The 27,447-nt window shown below is 41.9% G+C and overlaps 3 protein-coding genes across 5 annotated transcripts in view; all 3 read left to right on the top strand.

Annotated features, from left to right (window-relative positions):
* Positions 1 to 412: 412 nt before the first annotated feature.
* On the top strand, positions 413 to 14,050 carry LOC115594472 (transcription elongation regulator 1-like). 2 transcript variants are annotated; one of them, XM_030438561.1, is made up of 21 exons: positions 413 to 482; positions 1,517 to 1,760; positions 3,284 to 3,436; positions 3,615 to 3,894; positions 3,995 to 4,234; positions 6,491 to 6,550; positions 7,570 to 7,770; positions 8,501 to 8,607; positions 8,909 to 8,997; positions 9,142 to 9,302; positions 9,493 to 9,574; positions 9,708 to 9,843; positions 9,965 to 10,054; positions 10,164 to 10,282; positions 10,410 to 10,560; positions 10,737 to 10,901; positions 11,383 to 11,565; positions 11,826 to 12,005; positions 12,145 to 12,228; positions 12,452 to 12,552; positions 13,247 to 14,050. In XM_030438561.1, the coding sequence occupies exons 1-21, from the start codon at positions 436 to 438 to the stop codon at positions 13,446 to 13,448; spliced, it is 3,075 nt and encodes a 1,024-aa protein (XP_030294421.1). In that variant the 5' UTR covers positions 413 to 435; the 3' UTR covers positions 13,449 to 14,050. The 2 variants fall into 2 exon arrangements, with proteins under 2 accessions (XP_030294421.1, XP_030294422.1); XM_030438562.1 differs by lacking the exon at positions 6,491 to 6,550.
* A 983-nt stretch (positions 14,051 to 15,033) lies between these two features.
* Positions 15,034 to 22,564, top strand: pcyox1l (prenylcysteine oxidase 1 like). Its single transcript, XM_030438564.1, has 7 exons — positions 15,034 to 15,415; positions 16,366 to 16,572; positions 16,852 to 17,026; positions 18,376 to 18,587; positions 18,901 to 19,041; positions 19,405 to 19,816; positions 20,338 to 22,564. Exons 1-7 carry the CDS (start codon positions 15,307 to 15,309, stop codon positions 20,585 to 20,587), a joined length of 1,506 nt encoding a protein of 501 aa, XP_030294424.1. The 5' UTR covers positions 15,034 to 15,306; the 3' UTR covers positions 20,588 to 22,564.
* Positions 22,565 to 27,038: 4,474 nt separating this feature from the next.
* The window catches only part of crebrf (creb3 regulatory factor), a 30,221-nt gene continuing 29,812 nt past the window's right edge, over positions 27,039 to 27,447 (top strand). For both annotated transcript variants that reach the window (XM_030437718.1, XM_030437721.1), the window contains exon 1: positions 27,039 to 27,199. The gene's annotated coding sequence lies outside the window, so the exon portion shown is untranslated. The remainder of the gene's footprint in view (positions 27,200 to 27,447) is intronic.

Here is a 27,447-nt window from a genome sequence, read left to right on the forward strand (position 1 = left end):
AAAGAAAATATTCTTGAACTACAGAAACAAGTAAATTATTTCTTTGCCAATAATTGTGTCATTGTTGTCATGCAGTAGTTTTTCCAGTGTGGTAGATTATTACTTTTATGTAAAGGACTTCAGTTATTTTAGCACCACTGCACAACATACACACAGCAGGGAATGAACACACAGTAAATTAATATGAACAAAGTGGTTCTGAGTCCAACTTATCATCAACGCTACCCTGCACACTAACTGAACAAAGACAGAATGAAAAATCGGACCCAAACGCACCAATGAATGGTCGGCCAGACCTCTGTTAAAAAAACCACCATCCAATCAGAGGTCAGAGAGCACGGGCTGCGGAATGATCGACATCAGAGTTTAGCGAATAGGAAAAGAGGAAACCACTTAGGGGCGTTTCCAGGAAGAGAGTGCTTACATTTTCCTGTAATGGCGGACCAGGCAGAGAGCGAGACTATCGGGTTCAGCGAAAACAGGTCAGATAACAGCGGATAAGGTGTAGAAACAAGGTGCACGTTTGAGCACGAGTTGGCATTTTGTATTGAGTTTGTCGGCGTTGTTTTTCGGTGGAGAGCTTGTGATAAACAGCGGGTTTACTTGTGAATGTAGCCACGCTAGCTAACTAGCTTCTAGCTAACTAGCCTGTGTTGCCAAGCGGCTCGGCTGTGATCTCCGCTCGTGGCACGCGGTAAACACAGGTGGTCAGATCAAACACAGGCAGGTGATCTCCTCTTCCACAGGGCTGTCTTCTTCACCTGGACCCATGTGTGTGTTCACACACAGCTCTTGTCTCTAGTTTTCCGTGCATTAATGTTATTGCTACAACTGCTAGCTAGCTCAGCTATGCTACATTCATTAGTAGTCAGGGGAACCCAACTCCGTTCATCCCGTGTGATTTCTTCTGCCCATGTTTAAAATACACGAGGTGCAGAGACTGAATGTTTGAAATGATTAGTTACTAGAATATGTACCTTACACGACCAATAGATTCCACATTGAACATTTAGAATGTGGAATATTAAGCACTAAAGATCTGCATGATGTGCTGCTACACCCAGAGGCTCCGCTACAAACACATCATCACGTCACTGTTATTGCATCTTCAAGAACGTATTTCTGCAGCGATGTGGCAGACAACAGTACATACTCTGCACCTTCCTCTATAGAAAATATCTAACGTCAGCACAGTCTGTCTGGATCAGTGAGCACAGAACCACATAATGTTATTTTTGTTATATTGCGCCTTTATAACATCATGGAGGACAAGTTTGGTGAATGATATCTAAACTATGCTTCTTGAGAATTTCAGGTGAAAGAGACTTCATTAAACTTTGCTGTCATCATGCAGATACTGTTGTTGTGTCATTCAAGAACACAACTTGTGGTTAATGTGATGCGTCCTTTTTATTCAGTACTGTGATCACACTGTGGCATGTTTTTATTCATGAAGGTGGTCGTATCATACAGTTTAGCGCTGGTTGTAACATGATGTTGTTTATTTGTTTACCAGAATGGCGCAGCAGGCAGTGCGGTTCCGCGGCCCTGCGCCCGCCCCTGCACCCGCACCTGTGCCCGCCCAGACCCCGGTGTTACGGGGCCCACCTCCACTCCTTCGGCCACCGCCACCTCCTTTTGGGATGATGAGGGGACCCCCGCCACGACCCCCATTTGCACGGCCGCCTTTTGACCCCAACATGCCGCCCATCCCACCACCAGGAGGCATGCCACCACCCATGGGACCTCCGCATCTACAGGTGACTGTTTCCAAATCTCATATAAAGTTTTTCTTTATGTATCTGCAGGGCTGAACTATTTTAACTCTGCCTGCGGTGATATGCTACACAGCAATTATAGAGAGACGTACAAAGACGAAAATAAGTCTGTTGATGTATGAGCCATCTGTTCAAAAGAAGCAATCCACCAACCACTTTTCAACATGACTGCTCCTTAATGTGGCTGATACTGACTTTACATAATGCATGCTCTGTGTTAGCTTCTTCATGGTCGGGTCGAAAGGAAACGATATGAGACTGACTCCAGAGAGTGCAGCAGTTCTTAATTGTCATATTTATGTTTTAATCTTCATTCTGAGTAGGAGTGGGCAACATTTCTATAACCTACATGTCTTTTGGGAGAATAAACCTGCTTCATGTATGTTTATTAGTAAACTTATTGTGATGACTCGCCTGAACAACAAGAGAGAAAAATAAAAAGCGTGCAAATGTGGGAGAGTGATGTGGAGAGCTTTTACTTCTTGTCAATCTAATAAAAAACATGAACTCAATGATCCTCCGTCGTCCTTCAGCTTAAAACAGCGATAAACACCTGAGAGGAGGCAAACGATGCAGGAACTCTCAGTCACTGTCAGATGTGTTTCTCAGTCATCATTATCAAAGGAGTCTGGAATCTCTTCAAGGCTCAACTTATCTGTAATACTCGACAGGCTGGAACCTCCCACAGTAAAACATACCAAGTGTGAAGGAAACTCTTCACTCAACAGCACGTCAAAAAATCCTTTATATCCATACATGTCACCTCCATGGAGAGAGAGTTTATCGTGGACAGAGAAAGGAAGGGGAAACTAAAATAACTTGGATCAGGAAATAATTCAGCCTTAATCAGTGAAGCATGTGGAACCACTTACCTGTACACTCTGTCATGTATTGCAGTCGTTGCCCACAGCGTTTGTAATGTCACAGGAACAATGCTGGAACTGAAACTGTTTGTTGTTGTCTGATTGCTTCTAATGCAGGTAATCTACGGTCAGTATTAGTTACATACCTGGAGGGTGAATGTGCACAAGTGTGTGAATAACATCCAAAGAACAGGTTGAATCTCTTAGCAGAGATATGATCCTCTGTTTGTTTTTGATTCTTGCTGGCAGAGCATTCAAAGAAATTGACCTCAAAGACAGCTTTTGTCTTCTGACTTGAATAACAGCAGTTTTAACCTTTTAGATCAAGGCAGAAATCACAATCAATGAAGCGTATGACTAACACGCTTTTATAATCACTTTGGCTCCCCTCTTCCTCTTAATTGATTCTGAGATGCAGTGTGGGTCTCTTTTAAAAGATAAAATATTGATGCCCAAACTTGCTTATTAGAATTCAGAGGGTCCTGTGAGTCACTGGCTGCTGGCTAAATAGTTGACTGCTTATCTGACTGGCAAATCTTCTGGGGAGGAAGGACTGTTAATGGATCATTTATATTCCAAGCCTTGCTCTGTAGAGTCTGGAAATTGATTGCTGGGTCTTTTTATGTCTATCTTTTGCTGCAGAGACCTCCGTTCCTTCCCCCTCCCATGGGTAACCTGCCACCCCCTCCAGGAATGCTGTTTCCTCCCGGGATGCCCCCCATTCCTGCATCTGGAACCCCTGCACTCAACCCAACAGAGGAAATCTGGGTAGAGAACAAGACGGCAGAGGGAAAGGTAAGCTGGAAGGCGTAGTTGAGCACATAGCAGGGCTGCTATCCTGTTCTCCATTGTCACAATAATTAAACGGTTTGATATGATAACAGGGGTTGATGATAAATATCCCTTTGTTGTCGAGCTTTAAATTCTTTGTACCGTTTGTCCCTAAGTAACAAGTGTTGTCTGTTCTCCTTAGGCATATTACTACAACGCCAGGACCAGAGAGTCCTCGTGGAGTAAACCGGATGGCGTGAAGATCATCCAGCAGTCTGAACTCAACCCTCTACTTGTAGGCGGAGGTGCGGGGTCGGGGGGAAGTGCAGGGGTGACCTCGAGCAGCTCAAGCAGTGTAAACACTACAGCCAGCACGGCGGCAGGAGCTTCCCCGACTCAGGCCCCGTCCACAGCGCCCTCACGCACACTCAGCTCCAGTCCAGACTCCACCACCACCTCTTCCCCCTCTGTGTCCATTGCAGGTAACGACAAAGTCTTATATCAAACAAAAACATACACAAACACACACGAACTATCTTAAATCTAAAAGTCCTGTTATTTTGTCTTTTTGTCCCCATGAAGCCACTGTTGTAGCCGACCTAAACCCTGTCACAGTGACCTCAGCCGTTGCGGTGTCTCCAGTCACGGTAGTAACTGTTTCAACGGTGCCATCACCTGTTTCTGCGGTGCAGACCGTGCCTCTGCTGCCCGCGGGCCTGCCTCACAGCGTGGCCCAGCCCACCGCAACCATACCTGCCTTCCCCCCTGTCATGGTGCCACCCTTCAGGGTGCCCCTGCCAGGCATGCACATCCCTCTACCAGGTAACAACCTCACACGAAGAGCAAGATACCAGCAGCCCACAAGATGTAGCTGCCAGCTCTATGCTACTAAATAGTCCCTGATAGAGCAAAAATGTATGTATATATATTTTTTAGATTTTACAGATTTTGTATTCACACCCTAGAAATATATTAGTGTTTCCACTGCAGGTCGGTCGTTTAGTTGTTCAGCCCATGACGACTTCCTCAAATATCAACAACCTAAAGATATTCACTTTACTATCATAGAGGAGGAGAGAGACCAGAAAATTGATTATTAAAATAGTGGACGATTAATTTAATATTTGACAACTATCAATTAATCGCTGCAGCTGTTTTTATTGATTAATCTGCTGATTATTTTCATGATTAATTGTTTAATTCCACATGTTTGAAAATGCTAATCGCTATTTTTCAGACCCAAAGTGACATCACACGCTTTTGTTGCACTCCTTATGTACAATCATAAAACCAGCAAATGTTTATATTTTTGCTTAAAAAATTACCTCAAATGAGCTATCCTTAATCTAATTAGTTGGCAATTAATTTGCGTTGATTGAGTCTCCCAGATGTTAAATTACTCTGATGCTAAAATGTTTCTTATCTGTTTAAGTGTTAAGTGTTAAGTTGTGAAAACTCATATTTAGTTTATAGAGTCCAACTTGAGCTGCTGTTTACTTTGTGGCACTCACCAACAGGTTAGACATGTAAATGTCACAAGTAGCAACTTGCCACTAAATATCTCCTGCGTGTGGAAAGCTATTAAATTCAGTCAGCACAGATCTGCTACACACACTACAAGTCGTGAGTGCAGTGTCTTAAATTTAAATGTTAATGCTACTGTTAGTCGTCTGTGTTTGCTTTCAGGGTTTTTCTATGTTGCTTTTCTCCCCTGTCATCTTATTTAATCCCTTCTTCTTTCTCTACGTCCCTTTTGACTTAAATAGATTGAAAAAGCATTCAGGTAGTTCAGTTTCTCAGTTTGTTTTGTTCTTTGTGGATGCTAGGTCTGGATTAGGACTGATGGTTATTAATCTGACAAATATCAGACCGAGAGCTTCATGATTGATGTTGAGATTTGTGGTTTTTCAACATTTTGCTTTCACTCTTTGTATTATTTTATAATTGTTAATCCAGTAATGGCCTCTCAATAGATCCTAATCTGTAAACCCAAAGTACACTGTGCTCATTCTTCTATAACATCTATAAAAACACATTACAGGCACATAAACACAATCCCTGTAAATTTAGGCGTGTGTTGGTCTGAGTGGGGCCACACACAAACACACACACACACACTTAAAGGGATATTCCGGTGTAAGTTTAATCCATGGTCTAAATCACCGTGAAACTGTGTTAGACTCCCTCTCGAGAGATCAAGTTAGCAGACCGCTAATTTACGGAGTTTTATCAACCTCAGAAACGACCGCACGACAACAATACACTGCAGTAAATGGATCCAAATATAAACCGCCACCAAAAAGCCACAAATAATGCTCAGAACAGCACCAAACTTCAGCAACAGTACAAATAGGGTCTCAGCACATAGTCCGGGGCATCTAACCTCCGCTAGCCTAGCTGGATTTCTACTGAAAGCTGACTAAATTTACCACTCTTCTGCAGCAGCTTCCTGTTGACGGGAAGTCCCGACGAGTCGATTTAGGAGTGCGGTTAGAAACGCTCAATTCCGTTCTTTTCCCTGTCCGCTCTCGATAATAACTGTTATAAACTGGCAGGTAAGACACATATGAACTTTGATTGCTTTTCCATGGAGTCATAATCATACATTTTCATCCATGAGCCGCGGAACTCTACTGCACTCGGTAATCGACTCGTCGGGACTTCCCGTCAACAGGAAGCTGCTGCAGAAGAGTGGTAAATTTAGTCAGCTTTTCAGTAGAAATCCAGCTAAGCTAGCGGAGGTTAGATGCCCCGGACTATGTGCTGAGACCCTATTTGTACTGTTGCTGAAGTTTGGTGCTGTTCTGAGCATTATTTGTGGCTTTTTGGTGGCGGTTTATATTTGGATCCATTTACTGCAGTGTATTGTTGTCGTGCGGTCGTTTCTGAGGTTGATAAAACTCCGTAAATTAGCGGTCTGCTAACTTGATCTCTCGAGAGGGAGTCTAACACACCGTGAAACTGTGGATTAAACTTACACCGGAATATCCCTTTAAACAACACTTAAACACCATGGTAGTTGATGTCTAGTGTCCTCCTGTGTTCAACCAGATGCTTGCTTGTCCGTTGTTCTTGCAGGTGTAGCAATGATGCAGATAGTAGGTGCACCCTGTGTAAAGGCAGGCCCCAGCGCCAACGGTAAACACCCAGCCGCTCGTCTCTCAGACCCACAGTAGATGGCATGGTAGTGAATGATGTCCACATGAGTCATATGTGATATATGGGAACCCTCAAACAGTGGCATGGTGGTGAATGCTGTGAACATGATCCATCCGGTGTACAGTAGTGAAATTATTTCCATTCCAACAGACAGAAGCAGAACATGCATCTTGATTTTTATTAACTCATTTCGGGTTATACTTACAGACTTAACATGTTCAGTTTATTGTTTTTATGAAACATTATTTCATCACCAGCACACTTTTAAGATGTTTTGAAAGACAACTTGTCTAAGTCAAGATAAAAGAATCCGTCGTGCAAACATTAGTGTTCATTTTTCACGTGTGTGTTGTCCTCAGGAACAGTCAGGTAAGGTAATTGTTTGCTCTGGTTTAATGAGAGGACTCTTGATAAATCAGCATCTTAATTGTCAGGTCGGCTGTGTTGTTGGTGTTAGGGTCAGTCATTTTGGTGGTCAGTGAGTGTAAACACGTTGAGATGGTCACATTTCTTTTACGACACTTCCTCTTCCGCTAGCTGCTGTTGCCCTGTAGAGATTCAGTAGTATAGCATGTAGGGCTACACGTTGTGGTCATGTGGTTGTCTTCTTTTGTGGCATGGTTGTGTGTGTGTGTGTGTGTGTGTGTGTGTGGTCACTGCTTTGTTTGTTTGTGTATGTGGCCTGTGGTTGTTGTCAGTCAGCCATGTTTCTCGAAGGCTTGATAATAATCTTTTTTTATTCACTCACTCATCTAATAATCCACTCTTATAGATGACTAGGCAGGTGCTTTCAGGGACAGTGGTTTTCTTCTGCCTGTGGAGCTCTCTGGTTTTGCTAACACCTGTTTTTCATTACAAGTACCCGGGGAATCATATTTCACAAATTCATTATATAACCTAATGCCTTTTCTAATGTGTAGGCAACTACATCTACTGTTGGACAGAGAGATGACTCAGCCAATCATGGTCTGTCCCTTCTCCTCTCTGACTAATGACAGGCATGATTCCTGGAATGGGTCCGCCTTTAGTTTCCATGATGCACCCACAGCTGGCTCTCTCGGCAGCTCCAGCCTCCATGGCCGGATCGTTGCAGCTTCCCGAGTGGTCAGAGTACAAAACAGCTGATGGGAAAACATACTACTACAACAATCGAACACTGGAGTCCACCTGGGAGAAACCACAGGCCCTGGTGGAGAAAGGTAGGCACTACTTTCCTAGACCTAGGTTTCCAGTCGCACTAATCACAACAGCTTCACCCACTTTGATTTTCTTCAAATCAGCAACACTCGTTTGTCAGAAAAGATGCAATTTCAAAAACACAAGAACACTTGGCTGTACTTGTTTCTCATGGATCATGATAAACACACAATAAGTTGATAGTGGTGAATTTTCATTAACCAGATAATCGTGAATGGAGATAATCATTGATATTCTCACTACATGACTTGATAAAGCCGTCTAGCTCACAGACGTACAGTCTTATAGAGGTTTACTGATTTATTTGGAATTGCCTAAACCTGCCACCAGACGTATACTCGTTTATATCCCCCACAAAACAAGCTAGATTGGATTTGTGTGTAAATGTTACGAATTCTAAATTAAAAACAGGGAAATTGCTGTGTGTTTGAGTATGTTTACTTTATTTATTTATCCTTTATTAGTGCAGGAGTACCTTATGATTGACGATTCAGTTTGTATTTGAAAGTTTTAAGAATATTTAGATGATTATTGGGATAATATCATGCGTTGCAATTACATTAGTGTCAGTTTAATTTGATTTTCATATTGTCTCACGCCTACTCGCAGGTTTGACTGACAATGAAGCCATTGCTGAAAATATGACGCCTCCTTTTATTGAGCTACATTTGGCCACTTGCAGTTACTTCACAGTGTGTGTTTGTGTGCTACTTTTTACTCCTCCGTCCTCAGAAAAAGAAGCAGAGAAGATCAAAGAGCGTCTGGCTCAGGAGGAGGCCGAGGCCATGGAGATGGAGGATGAGGAGAACAAAGCAGAAAACGCTAATAATGACAAGGAGGTATGTGAAGAGTCCAGTTACCAGGCTGAACACAGAAAAACTATTGGTGTAACTAACTAAAACATTTTTGAAATTTGATGATGTGTTGCTATGACCATAATAAAGTATCCTATTGTGTTAGAAATAATATAACCCTTTTACAACAGGCTAACATTGCCAGCATGTGTAGTATAGTATATAACGAAAGACGCACATTTTAGCAATTAAACCATCGAAAAATGAAAGAATAAAGATGATTAGATGTAGCTGAACAGTATGAATGTAATAGTAATGGAGAGAACTGTCTGTTTTGTTGATGAAGGAGCCTAAAGAAGAAGAAATGACTGAGGAGGAAAAAGCTGCTCAGAAAGCGAGGCCTATAGCCACCAACCCGATCCCCGGCACGCCGTGGTACGCACATCACATCACATCACATCACATCACATCACAGCCAACACCTTCTCCTTTTCACTTATCTGCATTAATGTATTTCATTCTCTTCTGTTTTCTCCATCACTGTACGTGCCTGCATGATCATCTATCACTTTCTATCAGGTGTGTGGTTTGGACGGGTGATGATCGCGTGTTCTTCTACAACCCAACAACGAGGCTGTCCATGTGGGACCGGCCCGAGGAGCTGGTCGGTCGAGCTGATGTTGACAAACACATCCAGGAGCCGCCGCACAAGAGAGGCATGGAGGACAGCAAGAAGACAGGTGCAGACAAACACGTGTGCTCGCCCTGTGATTATGATAGTGAACATTTGATTATCGTGAATGATGGAATTTAATCTTTTTGCTTTGTTGGTAACATTTCATTAGAAGCAACTACGTGTTACAGTAACAGAACAAGTGGCCTTTCAATTGTTGCTGTGTGTGTAGTATTAATTTTGTTTTTTGTGATCAGCTATCAATAAGGAGGAGCCAGAATTAGCTATTGCTACTGAAGAGAATCAGGATGAGGAGCCAACCAAAGCCAAAAAGAGAAAGTAAGTCATGAGAGTTTCTCTGTACTCATTAGAACAGTACTGCAGGAGTCTCCTTCTCCCACTGAAATTGTATCGTCAGTCTTCCTAAACGCCCTTTTTTTGTGGTTTCTTCTTTGTGGTTCCTCCCTCACAGGAAGGAAGATGTGAAGGAGCCAGACTCAGAAAAGGAAGCAGCAATGGAGGCAGAGCTCAGAGCTGCCAGAGAACGAGCTGTAGTGCCGCTAGAGGCCCGGATGACCCAGTTCAGAGAAATGCTGCTAGAGCGAGGGGTAACAGACTTTATACTGATGTTACAACATATTTTTAACACAAAGGTTCTCCGTCTTATGTTTGAGGAGATCCCATCACAGGCTGTCTGTCTAATGTCAGTGTTCTCTGTCACACGTGTAGGTGTCTGCGTTCTCCACTTGGGACAAAGAGCTTCACAAGATTGTGTTTGACCCACGTTACCTTCTGCTCAACCCAAAAGAGAGGAAACAGGTTCAGTTCTCTCTATTCCCTCACCGTTACTCCTTATTACTTTCAAGCTGTACATGTGCCTTTTTTTTTTTATCCGTCAGTCATAGTTTTATGCTTACGTCCTCTTCAGGTTTTTGATCAGTATGTGAAGACGCGAGCAGAGGAAGAGAGAAAGGAGAAGAAGAACAAGCTGATGCAGGCCAAAGACGAGTTCAGGAGAATGATGGAGGATGCAAAGCTCGGGCCCAGGTAAAGGAACAGGCCAAGTATTTCTTATTATTTATCACAAGAAGGATTTGGTTGTTGTTGTTGTGCTGAAGATGTAATTGTCTGAGTAACTTCTAACTGCAGTGTTTGTGTATTATTTTCTTTACAGAACAACGTTTAGTGAGTTTGCAGTGAAGCACGGCCGAGACCCGCGGTTCAAGACCATAGAGAAGATGAAGGACAGGGAGGCTATCTTCATAGAATTCATCACCGCAATGAGGAAAAGAGAGAAAGAGGACTCCAAGTCCAGAGGAGAGAAGGTATCAGTCGCACTCAAGTATCAATATAGAGTATCTCTACAACTATATGGTGTTTTTTTAGGCTAAAGAACATGATTGACAATTTGCACAGGTCCTGCAATCTTGCTGGTTGCTGGTTGGAATGGTGTTCACACAGATTTCTCATACATTTGGATGTGTGTGTGTTTTGCTCCCAGGTGAAGCAAGACTTCTTTGATCTCCTGAGCGAGCAGCACATAGAGGGAGGCCAGCGGTGGAGCAAAGTGAAGGAGAGGTTAGAGACTGACCAACGATACAAGGCTGTGGAGAGCTCCGCGCTCAGAGAGGAACTTTTCAAACAGTACATGGAGAAACAAGCCAAGGTATGGATGATGGGTTCGGTGTGTATGTGCCACAGACATCTGAACATGTGGGTATAAATTAGATAACAAGTAAGAGATTGAATCAGCCACTAATTTGACACCTGCCCAATCAATCTTTATTCTCTTCATGATCTTAAGTGTTTGTTTTGTGAGCGTGGGAGAAAAACTCTGTGCCACTCTGCCAAGATGGGATTCTAAAAATACTTTATGTAATTTAAATAGAAAAGGCAGTTTGTATTATATTCAAGGATTAGACAACAATGTATTCTATGCAATGTTTTTAATTGCCATATAAGCAATACATTCCAACTGCACAAATCAAACTCAAACTTCCTTCAAGCCTCACAGAAGAGTTTGAGAGTATGTGATCGATAAACAGACTATCTATGGGAGATTTCTTGATCTGGAAGTCATGTATATTATGTAATGACTCTTAATTTTGACATCAAATAAAGCTTTCACTGTGTGTCATCTTTCGCAGAACGTGGACATTGATAAGGAGCGGGAGATGGAGCGGCAGGCTCGCATCGAGGCCAGTCTCCGGGAGAGGGAGCGGGAGGTTCAGAAGGCCCGATCAGAACAGACCAAAGAGATCGACCGAGAAAGGGAGCAGCACAAGAGGGAGGAGGCCATTCAGCATTTCAAAGCTCTCATGTCTGATATGGTGAGATGCATTGCAGCTTTTTTACTGAATTCTTATTCTTATATCACAAGCGATTGATTCTGGCTGTAGTTGTCTCTTTCTTCTGAGCCTCTGCAGTTGAATATTACAGCTCCAACTGTGACTGCAGGGATGATAATAATACGAGTAAATAGCGCTGTTATAAATGTGACTTTTTGACAGAAACCTTAATCCCCTGTAGCATTAAATGATACTTAAATTTCCTCTTCAACTAAAGTGTTTGCTGTTTATTCGTTGCTCAGGTACGGTCTTCAGATGCCACGTGGTCAGACACGCGTCGTAACCTGAGGAAGGACCATCGCTGGGAGTCTGCGTCGCTGCTGGAGAGAGAGGAGAAGGAGAAGCTGTTTAACGAACACGTAGAAGCACTGGCCAAGAAGAAGAAAGAGCATTTCAGGCAGCTACTGGACGAGACCAGCATGGTAATAATGTAGTAGATTTTTAGATTTTTAATGTCATGTCTGTTAACGTGTTTTATTAATACATTTTTGATTGACTTGCTTCAACTTGATCTGATTCATTTTAAAAGATTATTGACTGATTTTCTTGTTCATGTTGTAGATCACTCTGACAACAACATGGAAGGAGGTGAAGAAGGTTATCAAGGAGGACCCTCGCTGTATTAAGTTCTCTTCTAGTGACAGAGTAAGACTTTTAACCTCTCTCGTGTGTTGCTTGTTTCTATAATTATAAAATGTTAAGAGTACAGACACTTTCTGAAACAGTCGAGAAAGACTCCTGGCTTAAAGCTTGTTTGTTCTCTGACCTGAGCGAGGGTAGTTGAAGAAGGCTTAGTAAAGTTTCATGTGAAACGCACTTTATCCATTTGATCAGAGTTGTGGTGTGTGATGTGTTGATCTGTTTGCAGAAGAGACAGCGGGAGTTTGAAGACTACATCAAAGACAAGTACATCACAGCCAAAGCTGACTTCAGAACCCTGCTGAAGGAGACAAAGTTCATCACATACAGGTCTGTTCACTCACAAAAACACACAAAACACACACTGTGTTCCTGTACCTACAGAGATTCGACCCTGTTATATAACGTAAATATCTACGTATAACTCCACTTTTCATAGTCCACAATTTTCACACTAGTTTAGATACAGTTAGTTTATTTTTCTACTATATTAAACAGATTGTAAGACAAACTATCCAGATGTCTGGGGAAATTTGTCCTTATTTTCTTTCTTTTCTTGTCTTAATAACTTTGGTACATGATTGGAAAATTCTTAGATATTTGTAGACGTGCTGCAAACTGTCATTTGACATTTGGCCTGCCATCAAACTGCTAATTGTAGACTATATACATATTTAGTTTAAAAAGAGTCATAACTGACAAAGAAAAACAACTAAACTTTACATTTAAGGCTTGAAAAATGAGTATAAGGAACATTCTATATGGTTTTCTCTCTATCCACTTACAGAGTAAAGGACTAATCTTTTCATCTCTCCATTTGACAAACATCTTGTCACCTTTGTCACTTCTCAGTTGTTGTATTTAAAAAAAATAATAATTTTAACCTCTGAGTCAAATTAAGGTGGCTGTGAAAGTCTGACAGAAGAGAATAGTATCAAAAAGAGACGATGCACAGTAGAGTATACTTTCCTACCGTCCTTTTTGCGGGCATCTTCTGATTTTCCCACGTCCTCCTCTCCCCCAGGTCGCGAAAACTCATCCAGGAGTCAGAGCAGCATCTCAAAGATGTGGAGAAGATCCTTCAGAACGACAAGCGGTACCTTGTTCTGGAGTGCGTCCCCGAGGAGCGCAGGAAGCTCATCATGTTCTACATCGAAGACCTAGACCGCCGTGGCCCCCCACCTCCTCCCACGGCCTCTGAGCCCACCCGACGCTCTACCAAGTGACCAATCACATCATCCACTCGGCCGGTGCCCTACTCCTCCTCGCCCTCCCTATGGCCAGAGCATGACCTCCCCCAACGCCCCCTGATCCCCGCCCTCCAGGCCCACAGATGGCCTCGCAGTGTTATTACTGGGGGTGCTGTTGCTTAGAGATGTACCATAGAGATGAACGGTTAAGGTCTCTGTGTTATGTCGCCTCTTAGCCCTGAAATAGCCCTGCGTTTAAGGCAACAGCAGGGAACAGAGGTTACCTGATATAAAGGTGAACCTTGACCCCTCACCTCTGACTGACCACATTTAGAGGGAGAGGGATAGTGATAAGGCTGCTGCCCCGAGCGGCCACAGAGGTGTAAGATAGCTGATGTAAATGAAGTTGAGTGTGTGTGTGTGAGAATGCGTCTGTGTGTGTGGGCGTGTGTGTGTGCATAAGTGAGTGTGAGTGTGTGTGCATGTGTCTGAGGCGTCCTTTAGCCTTACTGCTCCACTGTGCCAGTCATTGTTTCAGCGGCTCAGTGTGAATGTTAGTTTCTGCTCGGTGATTTAACTCCGATGTCGCAGCAGTTTCTCTGTTGAATGAAATAAAAGCAACTTCCACTGTTTTTCAATATGTCGTCCTGTCCTTCTTTTTATAAAATAACATCACACACACTATGTAAAGATTACTGGAGGAAACACTGATCCAGTTCAACTATTTATATTAAGATTATCAATATGAAGTGGTTCTCATGTTTTATTCGAGGATTCAATCTTGGTAAAGGTGAAAGTTATACATTGGAATAGGACTGTATGTATCAGAAGTACAAGTAAAAGTGAATTATACGTGTATTTAGACATACATATTTGCAATATATTAAGAGTCAACTGCTTAGAACATCCAGCATTCAGCATGTTTCTGATAATCAGAATCTGTTATTTTTATCCAGTTTTAGAAATTTATTAATTTAAACATGAGCTACATTGGCTTTGATACAACATACAATCTGCAGGAAACTAGACTAAATTGCACTACAAATACTACAAATCCACACAGTAAATAACATATTGTATATAAAGTTAAATATATATTTATAATAGACCGGACCTCTGAACACTTGACACTTTACTTATTTAATTTTTTATACCATTCTTTTGTTCTTCTTGTTGAATGTTTGTTACGTTGTGTTTTAGTTTATGTTCATGTTTCAACTAAATTGAGAGCGAAGGAAAAAAACAAGTCAAATTCCTTGTATGTGTTCACATACTTGGCCAATAAAGCTTACACCATTCTGATTCTGATTCTTAACTAGAGACTAAAGTTATCAAATTAATATAGTGAGTAAAAGTACAATATTTGCAGAGTAAAAATAGAGAGTAGCACAAAACGGGAATACAAGTAATGTTCAAATACCTCTAAATTGTACTTTTAAATCGTTTAAACTACTTAAAATATGGTAAACATGAAAAGTGAAAGGTGAAAGGCTATGCGTCTGATTGACTTAACCTGATCTGCCCTAACCAATCATCACTCCTCATGCAAGCAGTACTAGCCAATCAGAGGCAGAGGAGGGCGGGTCAAACTTTTACATTAATGATTGGTTGAAACGTAAAGGTCTCTGACGTCATGGGATGTTGCCGGACGTGGAGCGTTCATTGGTGAATCGATCTGCATCATCATGATCGAACTGTCTTTTGTGCAGCATCCCGAACCGAACCCGATCAGAACGCGAACCAGAGTGAACAGACATGTGATTGACCTCGCTGTGACCTCAGAGTCCGCGTGAACGAGAGACAAAGAGAGGACATTACGTCAGCTTTAACTGTCAACTGTCGCTGCACGCGCCCGACACCTGTCCTCCCCGGTTAGCGCTGCTCTGTCGCCGCTATGGGCGGCTCTCTCCTCCCGATGCTCGTCGTCGTGCTGTCCGCCCGGTCGGCTGTCGGCGAACCGGCAGAATCCGCTCATGTCGACGGAGCCCCGCCTTCTAAAATAGGCAAGAAAAGAGTTAAAACATCAGAGCTGCCGTTAAGTTTAGCTAACGTTAGCCTGCATGGAGAGGCTCAAGCTAACGTCAGTTTGAATGAGAGATGATGACGTTAGTTAAGCTAGCTAATTGTGTAGCATTGTGTGTTAATGAAAATACATTTATAAGCAAATTCCTATAAAGTTAGTGACGTTAGATACATATATTTCTGTGGGAGGCAATATTTTGTTAGCTCTATTAGCTACATATTGTAAGCTAGCTAAGTTGGATATGATGCTTTTTATCTTTTCCTTTTTATTAGACTTTACAAATGATGCCATGTCATATTTATCCAAATAGGGTATCTAGGTTATGAAGCCAAGATAATAAGGTGTTTTGGAGTGTTTTACAAGGCTGTGAGTGTTAATGATGGTCTGTCTTTAAACACAATATAGATAACAACAGGTCTGCAGTAACAGTTTCTTCTACAGCTCCGTGATACTGTTGTGTTATCTTCTATACCAAAGTTTATATTATCCAAAAGTGGCATCAGGAGGATTACATGAAACATTTATACCCTCACCAACCCAGGACATAAAACTCAAGATAAGAGAAGTTAAATATTCACAGTCTGTTGATGAGGAGACTCCAATGATTCTGTATTGAAGGGGGCTGTAGATCTAAATCCTGCAATATAAAAGGCCGGTGGTGAAAATACTCCAAAACTCAGCAGCTCTGCCTACACAATTGTTTTACATCTGCATTCCTCTTTCCAGTTGGATGAATGATGAGTGGCTTCTGAAAGCTGCAAAAATACAATTAATACTATTACTTTTGAATCCACGCACATGTTAACCATTTGTAGTGAGGCCATGTCTTTAAACACCCAGAAGCCACACATTAATATATGTTTTATTATCATTTCACATCCAAACCGCACTCTGATTTCACTTTTTGGTTTCTGGTTCTCTGTGCTCCAGCGGTGGTCGGGGCGGGGATAGGAGGCAGCGCCACGGCCCATTTCTTGCGGCAGCACTTTGGGCCCGAGGTCCAGGTGGATGTGTTTGAGAAGGGGGAGGTTGGAGGTCGTCTCGCCACCGTCACCGTCAATCACCATGACTACGAGTCCGGAGGTTCCATCATTCACTCCCTCAACCTCCACATGCAGGAGTTTGTCAAAGTGCTGGGTTGGTTTAAACACACACACACACACACACACACATACATATGATTATTGTGCATTTTAGATAGATATTAAAGCTCAGACAGTTTCAGAGAGTATTTTTATATTTTTATTTAAAAATGTGCTGATCTTTAGTCTTTGATTTCTACAGTAAATGAACTGTATAAGTGTTACATCATTACTGTTGGAGACATTTATTAAACATCCTTAATATGAAATTCCTCCTTATGTGTATGTGTGTGAATGTTTGTCCTCTGTGTTGCGTGTGTGTCCACCCCTCAAGGTCTGAAGTATCGTCGCAGCGTGGCGGGTAAGACGGCTGTGTTTAACGGCGAGGAGGTGATTCTGGAGGAGACCGACTGGTATTTGCTGGACCTGTTCCGGCTGTGGTGGCGCTATGGCATCAGCTTCATACGCCTGCAGATGTGGGTGGAGGAAATCATGGAGAAATTCATGAGGTAAGCCAGAAATCTGAATGCCCAGTTTGTTGTTTAGTCTCATGTCAGCTGCCTGGCATGCTAGATTATTGACAGGATGTTGCTTTGATGAAGCCGAACACTGATTCATGCTCCTGAGTCAGCCTTTGTGGTAGATGTCTGACTCTGTGTTAGCGCGTGGAGGTGCCCCACGTCTACCTGTGCCTCTGGTCTGCTTCATACTTTCTCCCACATGTGTTTGTCGTCAGTAGTGTTACTTTATAGTATTTTACTGCACCGTGTCAGATTATAGCTTCAAACTAATCAGGTCACGGCAGAGAATGTCATTGTTTGGGGGTTTTTTTTAGTCATTTTTCATTTTATTTTGTAGGTTCTCTCTTCATTTGTTGTTGTTGTTCACATGTTTTTCTGTACCTTACCTTTCTTTGTCTTTTTCCTGCCCTTTTTTCCTGTCCACCTGTGTTTTTAGTTGTTCATTACGTCCTTGTGTTTTTCCTTCACTCATAGTTGGTCCTTCTCCCGGTACTGTGCTGGATTGTGTCGTTTGTTCTCTGTTCCTGTGTGGTTACCAGCCTTTTGTTTTGTGGATCTCAGCTTTATTTTAATAAAGCTCGCCTTTTTTTTTTTAACAACTGCAGCTGCAACTTTCATGTGGGTCCTTTTTACCTCAAACATAACAGAGAAACGACACAATTACAAACAGAAAAGAGTAAAAACAACATACAAAGTTATACAAAGAAAAGAACACACAGTACACACTGTACAAAAGCATGTCATGTCATGTCAATATCGGTGAAGGAAGCAAGGAGCTGGAGCTATTTGTTATTTGGGAATGCCTGCAACCATAATCTCTGCACAACCTCCACAGACAATATACATACAATACAGACAATCGCCCGACATTTTGAAGTGCTGCTGTAATGAAACATCAGCTGTCTTCATCTTCAGCAACAAAATGATACAAAAATAAGATTTTATCTGACCAACACATCTTTTCACGAATCTATCGCTGCAATCATGTTTTTGTTTTTGCTTGAAACTTAAACCATGCTCAGATTTGCACTCTACACCTCTGCAGTAGCCGTCACTGAACCTCTATTTCCTCCCGCAGGAAGTGATTTATCTCTGTTTCACTTTGTCCTTCTTGTTTTCTCTCTAAGTCAACAACAGTGAGCCTGCACATCCCTCCTGCAGTCTCTCTGTCTGTTTTGTTTTGCACAAACAATATCTAAAAAGTTTGACATTAAAACTTTCAGATGGGATGACTAAAGGAGATTTATAGTGAGCATCAATGTATAAATCTGTCTGCATTCTACAACAGTAATTGATAATGAACCATTTTTGTGTGTTTTTATGTGTGTATGATATAGGATCTATAAGTACCAGGCTCACGGCTACGCCTTCAGCTCGGTGGAAGAGCTTCTGGACTCTCTGGGAGGGAGTGGCTTCATCAACATGACCCGCAGGCCGCTATCTGATTCGCTGTTGGAGCTGGGTGTGTCGCAGCGCTTCATTGATGAGGTCATCGCGCCTGTCATGAGGGTCAACTACGGACAGAACGTCAGCATCCCTGCCTTTGTAGGTCAGATGAGTGTGAGCAGAAGAGGAGACAGCGAGGGCGCAATGAAGAGGAAAGAGACATTAGAAATTAGGGCCATTTGAGAGGCGAGCGGCCACGTCTGTGCCAATGTAGGTCGTAAGAGAGGAAGGAAAAGAAAAGAGATGCAGGAAGGGAGGAATGGGGAGTCGAGAATAGAAGGGAGGAAAGCAAGGTGAGAGGAGGGGGTGGCCTGTGGGAGCGAGAGAACAGAAAAGTGCGTGGGCAGCTGATAATTGGTTTATAGCACTTGGCTCTGATGTGAGAATGTGTGTGTGTTCATGTGTGTGTCTTGCAGGCGCTGTGTCTTTAGCAGGTGCCCAGAACAACCTGTGGGCGGTGGAAGGCGGCAACAAGCTGGTGTGTTCTGGCCTGCTGAAGATGGCCAACGCTAACCTGCTGCAAGCACAAGTCAGCTCCGTCTCCCCGGTTTACTCAGGTACTTAGCAACGTATGGATTCTTGCCTCTAAACTGTCATGTGCGTGAATTACAGTGGCTTAGAGTGGATATTAAAAATCCATGTTTCATATGTACTTGATGGATCTGTCTCTCCTTGCATGCTCCTACCGTCATTTACTATCTGTAGAACAGATTTTCTTCTTCTTTTGTCCTGCCATTGATATGCAGTCTATCATTCCAGTGCATTAACACTTGCCTGTTGGCAGGAACATCTTGAGACATGAGAAATGTGCTGGATGTTTCCGGATGATACATGCCAGTATATACCAGTGGACTGATAAAGATTAATTTTGTGTCTGAATCATGTCGTAAAGTGTTGATTTTGTGTATTTTCCCTGACAGCTGAGGCGCCCCAGTATCAGCTGAGCTACACCACAGAAGCCGGGACTGGGTCAGAGCTATATGACATTGTCGTGTTGGCGACACCGCTCCAGGAAAGTGTCAAGTCTGAAGTGCAGTTCCAAGGTTTCACCCCTCCCTTTGACCAGCTCACAGGGACCTATCACAGCACTGTAGCAACCATCGTCCATGGTTACCTCAACACCTCTTTCTTTGGATTCCCGGATCCCCGCCTGTTCCCCTTCGCCAGCGTCTTGACGACTGAGACGCCCGATGTGTTCTTCAACAGCGTAGCGAGCGTTTGTCCCGTCAACATCTCGGCTGGCTTCCGGCGTAAGCAGCCACAAGAGGCCGGAGTCTATAAAGTGTTCTCATCACAACCTCTGGAAAAGGCTCAACTTAAAACACTCTTCAGGTCAGTCACTTCCTGTCCGTCTGTTATTGTTATTAGTGCACAATTCTTCTGTTTTGTTAAATAAGACAGCAAAATCGTGTGGATTCTTGACCCCACTCTAGCTGATAAAACTTCCTTTAGTCGAGAATATGTCTGATAAAAAGTTGCAGATGTACTGGACGCGTAAAAAGAGGACAAAACTCACTAAATGGGTGAAAATGATGGATACTACTGCAACAGGCTCCGGGGACTTTTCCCTGCTTTTTCCTTTTCTCCTCTCATGCACTGATTTGCTCAGCTGAACAACCAATGAGAGTGATTTCTCTCTTTAGTTTAGTGTGTAGCATTCTAACATTGGCTCATTAGCTCAGAACACGATGGCTGATGGGAATGTCTGTGGTTTTTGAGGCATTCGGTCAGAAACAAAATTATTGCTCCAAGGCAATTTTGGTGATGACGCCAGATGGAAAGTAAAAATCAGCAACATTGTTTCTGAAAAGAGTAAAACAAGTGTCCTCGTTTACGCTTCCTCTCGATCTCAGGTCATACTACTCAGTGCAGGTGACGGAGTGGCAGGCCTACCCCTCTTACGGCAGCACCCTAGGACTGCCACCTGTGGAGCTCCACCCCAATCTTTACTACCTCAACGGCATCGAGTTGGCCGGCAGCGCCATGGAGATGAGCTCAGTGGCCGCCAAGAACATTGCCCTGCTGGCTTACCACCGCTGGAACAGGCAGACGGACATGGTGGACCAGAGAGACCTGATGCACAGGATCAAGACTGAACTATGACCTGGCCACGACACGCTTCAGCAAAGTTACTCCCAGGCGTCTATATGTAGGGAAGCAGAGAGAGGGCTTCTGGGTAATTGTAGCTCTTATGTGCACACATCTAAAGTCTTCGAGTAAATCTCATGCTGGAATTAGGGTACTAAACTTTATGACTTGTGAGAAGGCTCCAGTATATTTGAAAACGCATCCAAAACAGTATAATATAATGATAAATTACAAAGCATACATTGTCAAACTGAAAAACAAATATGTATCAAAGTCAAACTCGAGTCTTAAACTCTAAAGCGCTTCTGTCCACACGCCAGTTTGATTTTGCTGACTGCTTCGTTTTCTGTTCCAGCGACTTTATAGATATATTGAACATTTTGCAGTATTGGTTGATGATTGATTGCTAATGCTAATTAGTGGATTCCTGTAAAACAGTTCAGCTGCAGGCAGCCAAGAAAACAAGCAGAGAAACAGAGAGAACAGCAGCGAGTATTTTATCTCAGTAGAACGTGAATTCACTGGGGGTTTTTTTAGCTGCTGTTGGTGTGAATGAACATCAGTTATTATGAGTGCCAGTCTAAGATCACCTGTACGCGTCCGTGTAAATAAATGATCCTGCAAAGAAGTCAAGAAACACTTGAGAACCAGGAATGAGAGCATGACGAGACAGTGGAAATGCTCCAACAGCTGTGAGATATCATACAATCAGTGCAGTTACTCTGCCTTCAGGCACATACACCAGCACCCAGTCATATAATAAAAAACAACTGCAGCACTGCTATTACCATCTGTACATTTTAAAGACTGTTAATGGACTCGCTGTTGGCGTGAACTGTACCGAGGAGATCTCATTTGTAAATTAAAATCATTATTCAGTGACTCATGCTAGCGGCCACTGGTGCTATGCTCTGTTGCCCCTTTCATCAGACTGTTTCATTATCTCTCCCCTTCCTGCTGCTTTTGTTGCATAATCCAGCGGAAAGAATTTTTTTCGGGGAATGGAGCCAACAAGCTTTCACACTGGACCAAATAAAAGCAGAGGACAGATCCATGAAGCTGCTGCTGCTGCTGCTGCTGCTGCTGCTGCTGCTGCTGCTGCTGGTGATGACACTTGTGTAGATTCTGCATTTTTAATAAGCACTGTAGTCTTTAAAAAAAAAAAAACACACACACGGAGAGTTGGATTCGGACAGAAATGGCAAGTGCTAAAAGAGATGTGATGACGTGCTGTGATGAAACCCCTGACTGTTGATTATCCTCATTAGACTTTTAGAATGTCTTGTTTTATTCAGCACTGGATTTTTGCATTCAAAAAAACTTTATTTAACTGTTGTCAAATGAAAACCTTGTGTCTCCAAAGGGCTTCAGTTGATGGATAATGTGATTGTGTCATGTGAGAAAAGGACACAACCCTTTAATCTGATGAAATTGTCTCAATGGAGGTAAAATTAGGGCTGTTTACCTTTCTTTTTTTTTTAATTCAAGGTTTTTAGCAGCAGCTTCTGTGTAGAGCAGTCGATCAGTTCTATGAGCTGGACATTTATAATATTCTGTAAAACAAAAAAGTGATTTAATGGTCCATTTACTCGCTTTTTCATACTTTCAGTCGTCTTTTCTGGCCGGATTTGACTCTGTTGACATTATTTCACCCATGGCACCTCGTGGGCTTGAGTCATCAGAGTAGGCATAAAGGTTAAGCATGATGAAAACGGTGCAATGCGGTTGAAAGTTCTGGAAAAGCCTGGAAGTGCACCCTGAGCAGAGAACCTTTTTCAAAGTTCATGTTCGACTTCTGAAATCAAAATTCTGAAAGTAGACATTGAGTTAAAATACCGCGTGACTGGCAACATGTAACCACCGTCGCTGTACAGGCATAATACAGCGTGTGTCGACATATATCATCTGCCTGATAAACACAATAATGCAGCTGTTTATAATGCATGATGTCCAATATCCTGACTGTTACTACAATAAAAGCTTTGGATGGTTTGCCATGAATTTTTATTTTTGAAAAGGCGGAAAGAGTCGGTCAGTCGGCCTCTGAGTTACCCCGGGTATTCAGGCTTTATTTCCTGTTTATCAATAATTTCACAGAAGAAAATGTTCTGCCTCTGAGCACCGGAGAAAATGTATTTTCTTGCCTGATTTCGTTCTGCTGGTGTTCATTCATGGGAAGTTCAATTTTCTTTGACGGTAGTGGGATGAAAAGGGAAGGTTATGAAGTAATATGTCACAAACGGGACCACTAATGTTGGTGGTTGACTTCCCAAAAACTTCTGCCACAGTTCTTCCGCTGGATGATTTAAAAATTCTTGGTTTGCAGATGTATGAATCAATTTCATGCAGTCGAACTGACAACAAGCTGTAGCTTTGTCACTGTGATTGTTCCAGTTACGAAATCCACAATCACTCTGAAGCCTTTTCATGTCCGCGGTGTTCACTGGACTCCCACCTCATCAGATTTAATGATTTAAATGATGTGAAATATTTCCTGGGGACTTTCCCTGGAAAGCCTTTTTTATAATCAGGATTGTAAAACTTTCAGGGCAGTGACTTTAATCAGGAGTCCTGCAACACAGCACATCCTCTCCAGTCTGTTTACTACGATGCATAATGGGCCCTGTGTCTTCGCCTTCTTGGAACACAATCACAGTGCTGATAATGGAATAAAGAGGGCTCAAACATGTGACTCAGTTTGAGGCAACATGGGTCGTGTATGCTACTACAGTTACACGAGGCAAACTGTAAAAAATCAAGGGGAACTTTGGGGAGATTTTAGGCCTTTTTCACAAATCAGGCTTAATGAATTACCTGGATAACCCAATAAACTGCCTCCTGAAAGAAGATAATAGAACATCAGAACCAAGACAACATTTAAAAGAGATTTTTTACTCAGTTTACCTGTCACAAGGTGTTAGAATAGATCAAGTCTTCTGTGGTTAGAATCTGAGAATACAGCCGTGATGATATCTGATAAAAAAATCTAAATTCAAAGGCACGTTTACTGGCTTCCAGAGCTTTCAGAGCTTTCAGAGCTCTCAACATTCATCTCACGGTCTTTATTCAGTGAATGGACAAGACTCCAGATCAAGTTGTCCAATCATATCTATGATCAAAGCCAGGTTACTGAATGAAGACCATGTGAAGTGGGTGAAAGCTTATCTTGGTGCATAAACTGTCCCCAAAGGTGCAAAGTAGGATATATTTAGAGGTTCACGATGCAAACTGTGTTCAGTGAGTTCATGAGATGTGGGTGTTTACAGGACAGAGAGCGTCTGATGAAAAAATCTAATGATTGTAGAAATGTAGTGCTGTTGAAGCATGACTCAGCACAGAGTGTAAACATCAAGATATCTCAGTTTTTTTTTTTTTATTTCTGAGGTCTCTGGTTATTTATAGAAGAGCAGAACTAAATCACCAGAGTTTCACAGAACTGACAGTTTTTGCACCATCACTCCAAATGTCACATAAATAATAATAAAGAATGAAAACTAAGCAATATCTGGAGAAAACCAGAAGGAAGTTCTGATAAGGGCGGGCCGTACCACAAAATTTGATTTTGTTCTGATACAGAGTAAAACACGGCCCGTGGCCGCTGATATCAATACTGATATCTGTTCTTTTTCACTCTCCAAAGCAGGAAATGTATCATGGATAGATAGAAATATGTCTTTAAATATGATGATGAATGCATTATTAAGTAGCTGCTTCTGAGGATTAAACCCAAGATGATTTTAAATGGTGAATGTATGAGAACCAAAGAGGTGATTAAGAAAAGACCACCAAAGGAAACTGATAGATGTAGATGTAAATTAAAGTAATGTAAGACAGGGTTTCATAACAACATGGAAGTTCATAAACTCCTTAAAGCTACATATATTACAGAACATATACTGTGTGTACCTATTTATATACAACTGTACATAAACACATGGTGCATGTTACAGTCGTGGAGTTCATGTGAAGTAAAAGTCACGTTTGACCGTCTGTCACAGGATGGATGAAACATTTTTGTGGCACTTGTGTTTATACTTTGTTAAACTGACTTTATTACAAGTCAAATGAAACAGAAAAGCATTGTGTGTCAGCAACGAGACTCCGGAGGACGAACACAAATCACATCATTGTTAGTTCTCTGCATGAAAGTCACTTTGGAAAATGATTTTTTTAGTAATCAAACTATTAAATGTAAGAACCTCAAGATGCTCTGGGGATGCAAATTCACCAGAAGTCTCATTTCACTAGAGGCACACACACACACACGCATGTACGCACACACACACACACACACACACACACACACACACTTCATATTTCAGTCCATTCTCTTCTATCTGATCCTCTTCCTTCCTCTCCAGCCTGGCAGAGCTTCTCTGCAGGCTGTTTGATGTGTGTGCTGTGATCTGCGTCCTCAAACACTGAGATAGACGCTGCAGAGGCCTGCAGGACTGCTGTGTGTGAGACAGACAGACAGACAGGCAGACAGACAGACAGACAGACAGACAGACTCTCAGCTGCAGGATGGAGGTCATAGGTCACTGTGAAAGTTGCATCTTATGATGTTATTTTGTTCTCAGCTGAGGCTGTTCTGGCCTGAAACAAGGCAGCATTCAGCCTCAGGACTCTGTTAACCGTCCAACTATTTCTCTTGAGTAATACTGAAACTGAAAGCGTGAAGACGTCTCCCTCTTTCTTGTTGACTTTCTTTTCTCTAGAAGCCTAAACTCAGACCACAACTATACTTCTCCAATAGTTTATGTATTTTATGTTATTTTGTTTGCTGTCTGTCTCGTCTTGTATTGTCACACTTGATAATCATCAGAACTGGAGTCTTAGTTTCTCTTTCCAGTGAAGGGGGGGTGGGAGCTGCCTGGAACAGCTGCTTTGACGCCACTCTGGAGAATTTGGACTGAGCTCAATGGAGACTTTTACTATGTAGGTCAATTTGTGGGAATCAGGCCGTTGATTGCTCTTAACTTATCTTTTCACAGTTTTCCACTGCTGGAGCTGTGTGGTTCTGTGCAACCAATGAATGAAGCCGTTGATGTTGTCGAATGTTTACCGTTATATATTTATGAACGTCCTCACAAAGTTTGCTAAAACAAGTGGGGATATGTTCTTCTTTACTCGGTGTATTCAGGATTAAAATCATGTAGAGTGAAGCAAGTTTTGGTTTCTATAAACATTCCTGAGGTCCACTTAAACTGTCAGCTCTAAATCTGGGCTTTAAAGGTCCACTTAAGATGGATGGTGAGCCTTATTCATAACTTGTCAAATACTGGAGCTTTGTGTCGACAGCCGGGCCAGCCACCAACCCAAAGCATCTAAAGCGAGTTAGTCTGAATAAATTAACTATCTTAATTGGACCTTTAAACATCACAGTTTCTTGTGGCTTTCTAATAAATAACATACATAACTTATTTTCAACCTCTTACTATTTTTTTGCTTGCCTTTGTTTTTATTGTCTCAAAACACTTTGCTACTGTCTTTGGTGTCTGAAAGGTGCTAAATAAGTAAATTTGTCTCTTTGGTTCCTGTTCAGATTTAATTATTTAGTTTAGAGGATCAGGGAATCACTTTTAGTTCAAGTTAGGGTTAGAAGATGTGATAGTAAAAATGTTGCATTTCAAAATAAAATGTAAAACAAAAAGGTGTATGTATGGAATAATAATAAAAAAATGCATTCATACCTACATAAATGGAAATTACATTTACATAAAACATAACTTAATAATAACTCAATAAAATATCAAAAATGACAATTTGAGGGAAGCTTAATAAATAAATAAATAAATAACAGCAGCTCATAAAATTTTATGCCTGGCACAGTGGAAATTATTTATTTGTTTGGCATTTATACCAACATAAATCATTTACAGAAGAAATAACAAAATAGTCAACTTAAAATGAAAATTACAAACTTTTGGGGGAATATTAATAAATAAATAAATATTTAAATAATTAAATAACTAAATAACAGCAGCTCATAAAATTGTATTCCTGGCAAAGTAGAAAGTATCTTTTAATGCATTTATACCAACATAAATGTTAATTAAATCTACAGAAGATGTAATAAAACAGTAAACTTAAAATGAAAATTACAAACTTTTGGGGGAATAATAAATAAATCAATACATAAATAACAGCAGCTCATAATATTCTATTCCTGGCAAAATGGAAAGCGTTTTTAATGCATTTATACCAACATACATGTTAATTAAATCTACAGCAGACATAACAAAACAGTAAACTTAATAAGAAAATTACAAACTTTGTGATCTCTGTTTCCTAAAGTAGATATCTGGTATTTGTAAAAGCTCTAATTATGTGATTATAAAGCAGGTCCCTGCTGTAACATGCAGAAAGTTTATTAAGAAAAATTGCTTTATTTTACTAAATGTTTTCATCAGTCTCGAGCTCTGCTCCTATTGGCCCAGGGGCGCACCACGTGGTCGGGCAGTCACGCGCTTTCCAGGAACCCGTCAGGAAGAAGAAAAACAAAACAAACCCGAGAGAGCTGTAACAGCGTGTGGACTCCATTGAAAAGGGGGCCTTATTATCTCCACCAGAGGAACATACACGAGGTCCGACACGAAGCAAGACGTATGCGTGGGTGTCCTACAAGTGAGTAGGAGTGTTATTGATCCGTTTGGGGGGAAGTTTGCTGGAAGCGGATCGCTGTTTGGCCGCGGCGGAGGATTAGCTTTGAAGCTAACGGCAGGTCGGTTGTTGTTGTGTATCGAGCTTCAGCTGGGATGAGGAAGGGGGCGGACGGAGGCCATACTGACTGTGAGCTGCGGGTGGAAAGGAAGCAAGACTCGCTAGTTCCGTGTTAAAACCACCACAGTTCTGGAGCCAGGGACTCGACCCAA

Source organism: Sparus aurata, chromosome 13, assembly GCF_900880675.1.
Source record: "Sparus aurata chromosome 13, fSpaAur1.1, whole genome shotgun sequence".
Taxonomy (NCBI): domain Eukaryota; kingdom Metazoa; phylum Chordata; class Actinopteri; order Spariformes; family Sparidae; genus Sparus; species Sparus aurata.

Coding starts and splice junctions, on each gene's coding strand:
- LOC115594472 (XM_030438561.1), top strand. CDS start 436: ATGGCGGACCAGGCAGAGAGCGAGACTATCGGGTTCAGCGAAAACAG. Junction 3,437..3,614: donor ACAAGACGGCAGAGGGAAAG/GTAAGCTGGAAG, acceptor TGTTCTCCTTAG/GCATATTACTACAACGCCAG. Junction 10,283..10,409: donor GATGCAAAGCTCGGGCCCAG/GTAAAGGAACAG, acceptor TTTTCTTTACAG/AACAACGTTTAGTGAGTTTG.
- pcyox1l (XM_030438564.1), top strand. CDS start 15,307: ATGGGCGGCTCTCTCCTCCCGATGCTCGTCGTCGTGCTGTCCGCCCGG. Junction 16,573..16,851: donor GGAGTTTGTCAAAGTGCTGG/GTTGGTTTAAAC, acceptor CCACCCCTCAAG/GTCTGAAGTATCGTCGCAGC. Junction 17,027..18,375: donor ATCATGGAGAAATTCATGAG/GTAAGCCAGAAA, acceptor TGTATGATATAG/GATCTATAAGTACCAGGCTC.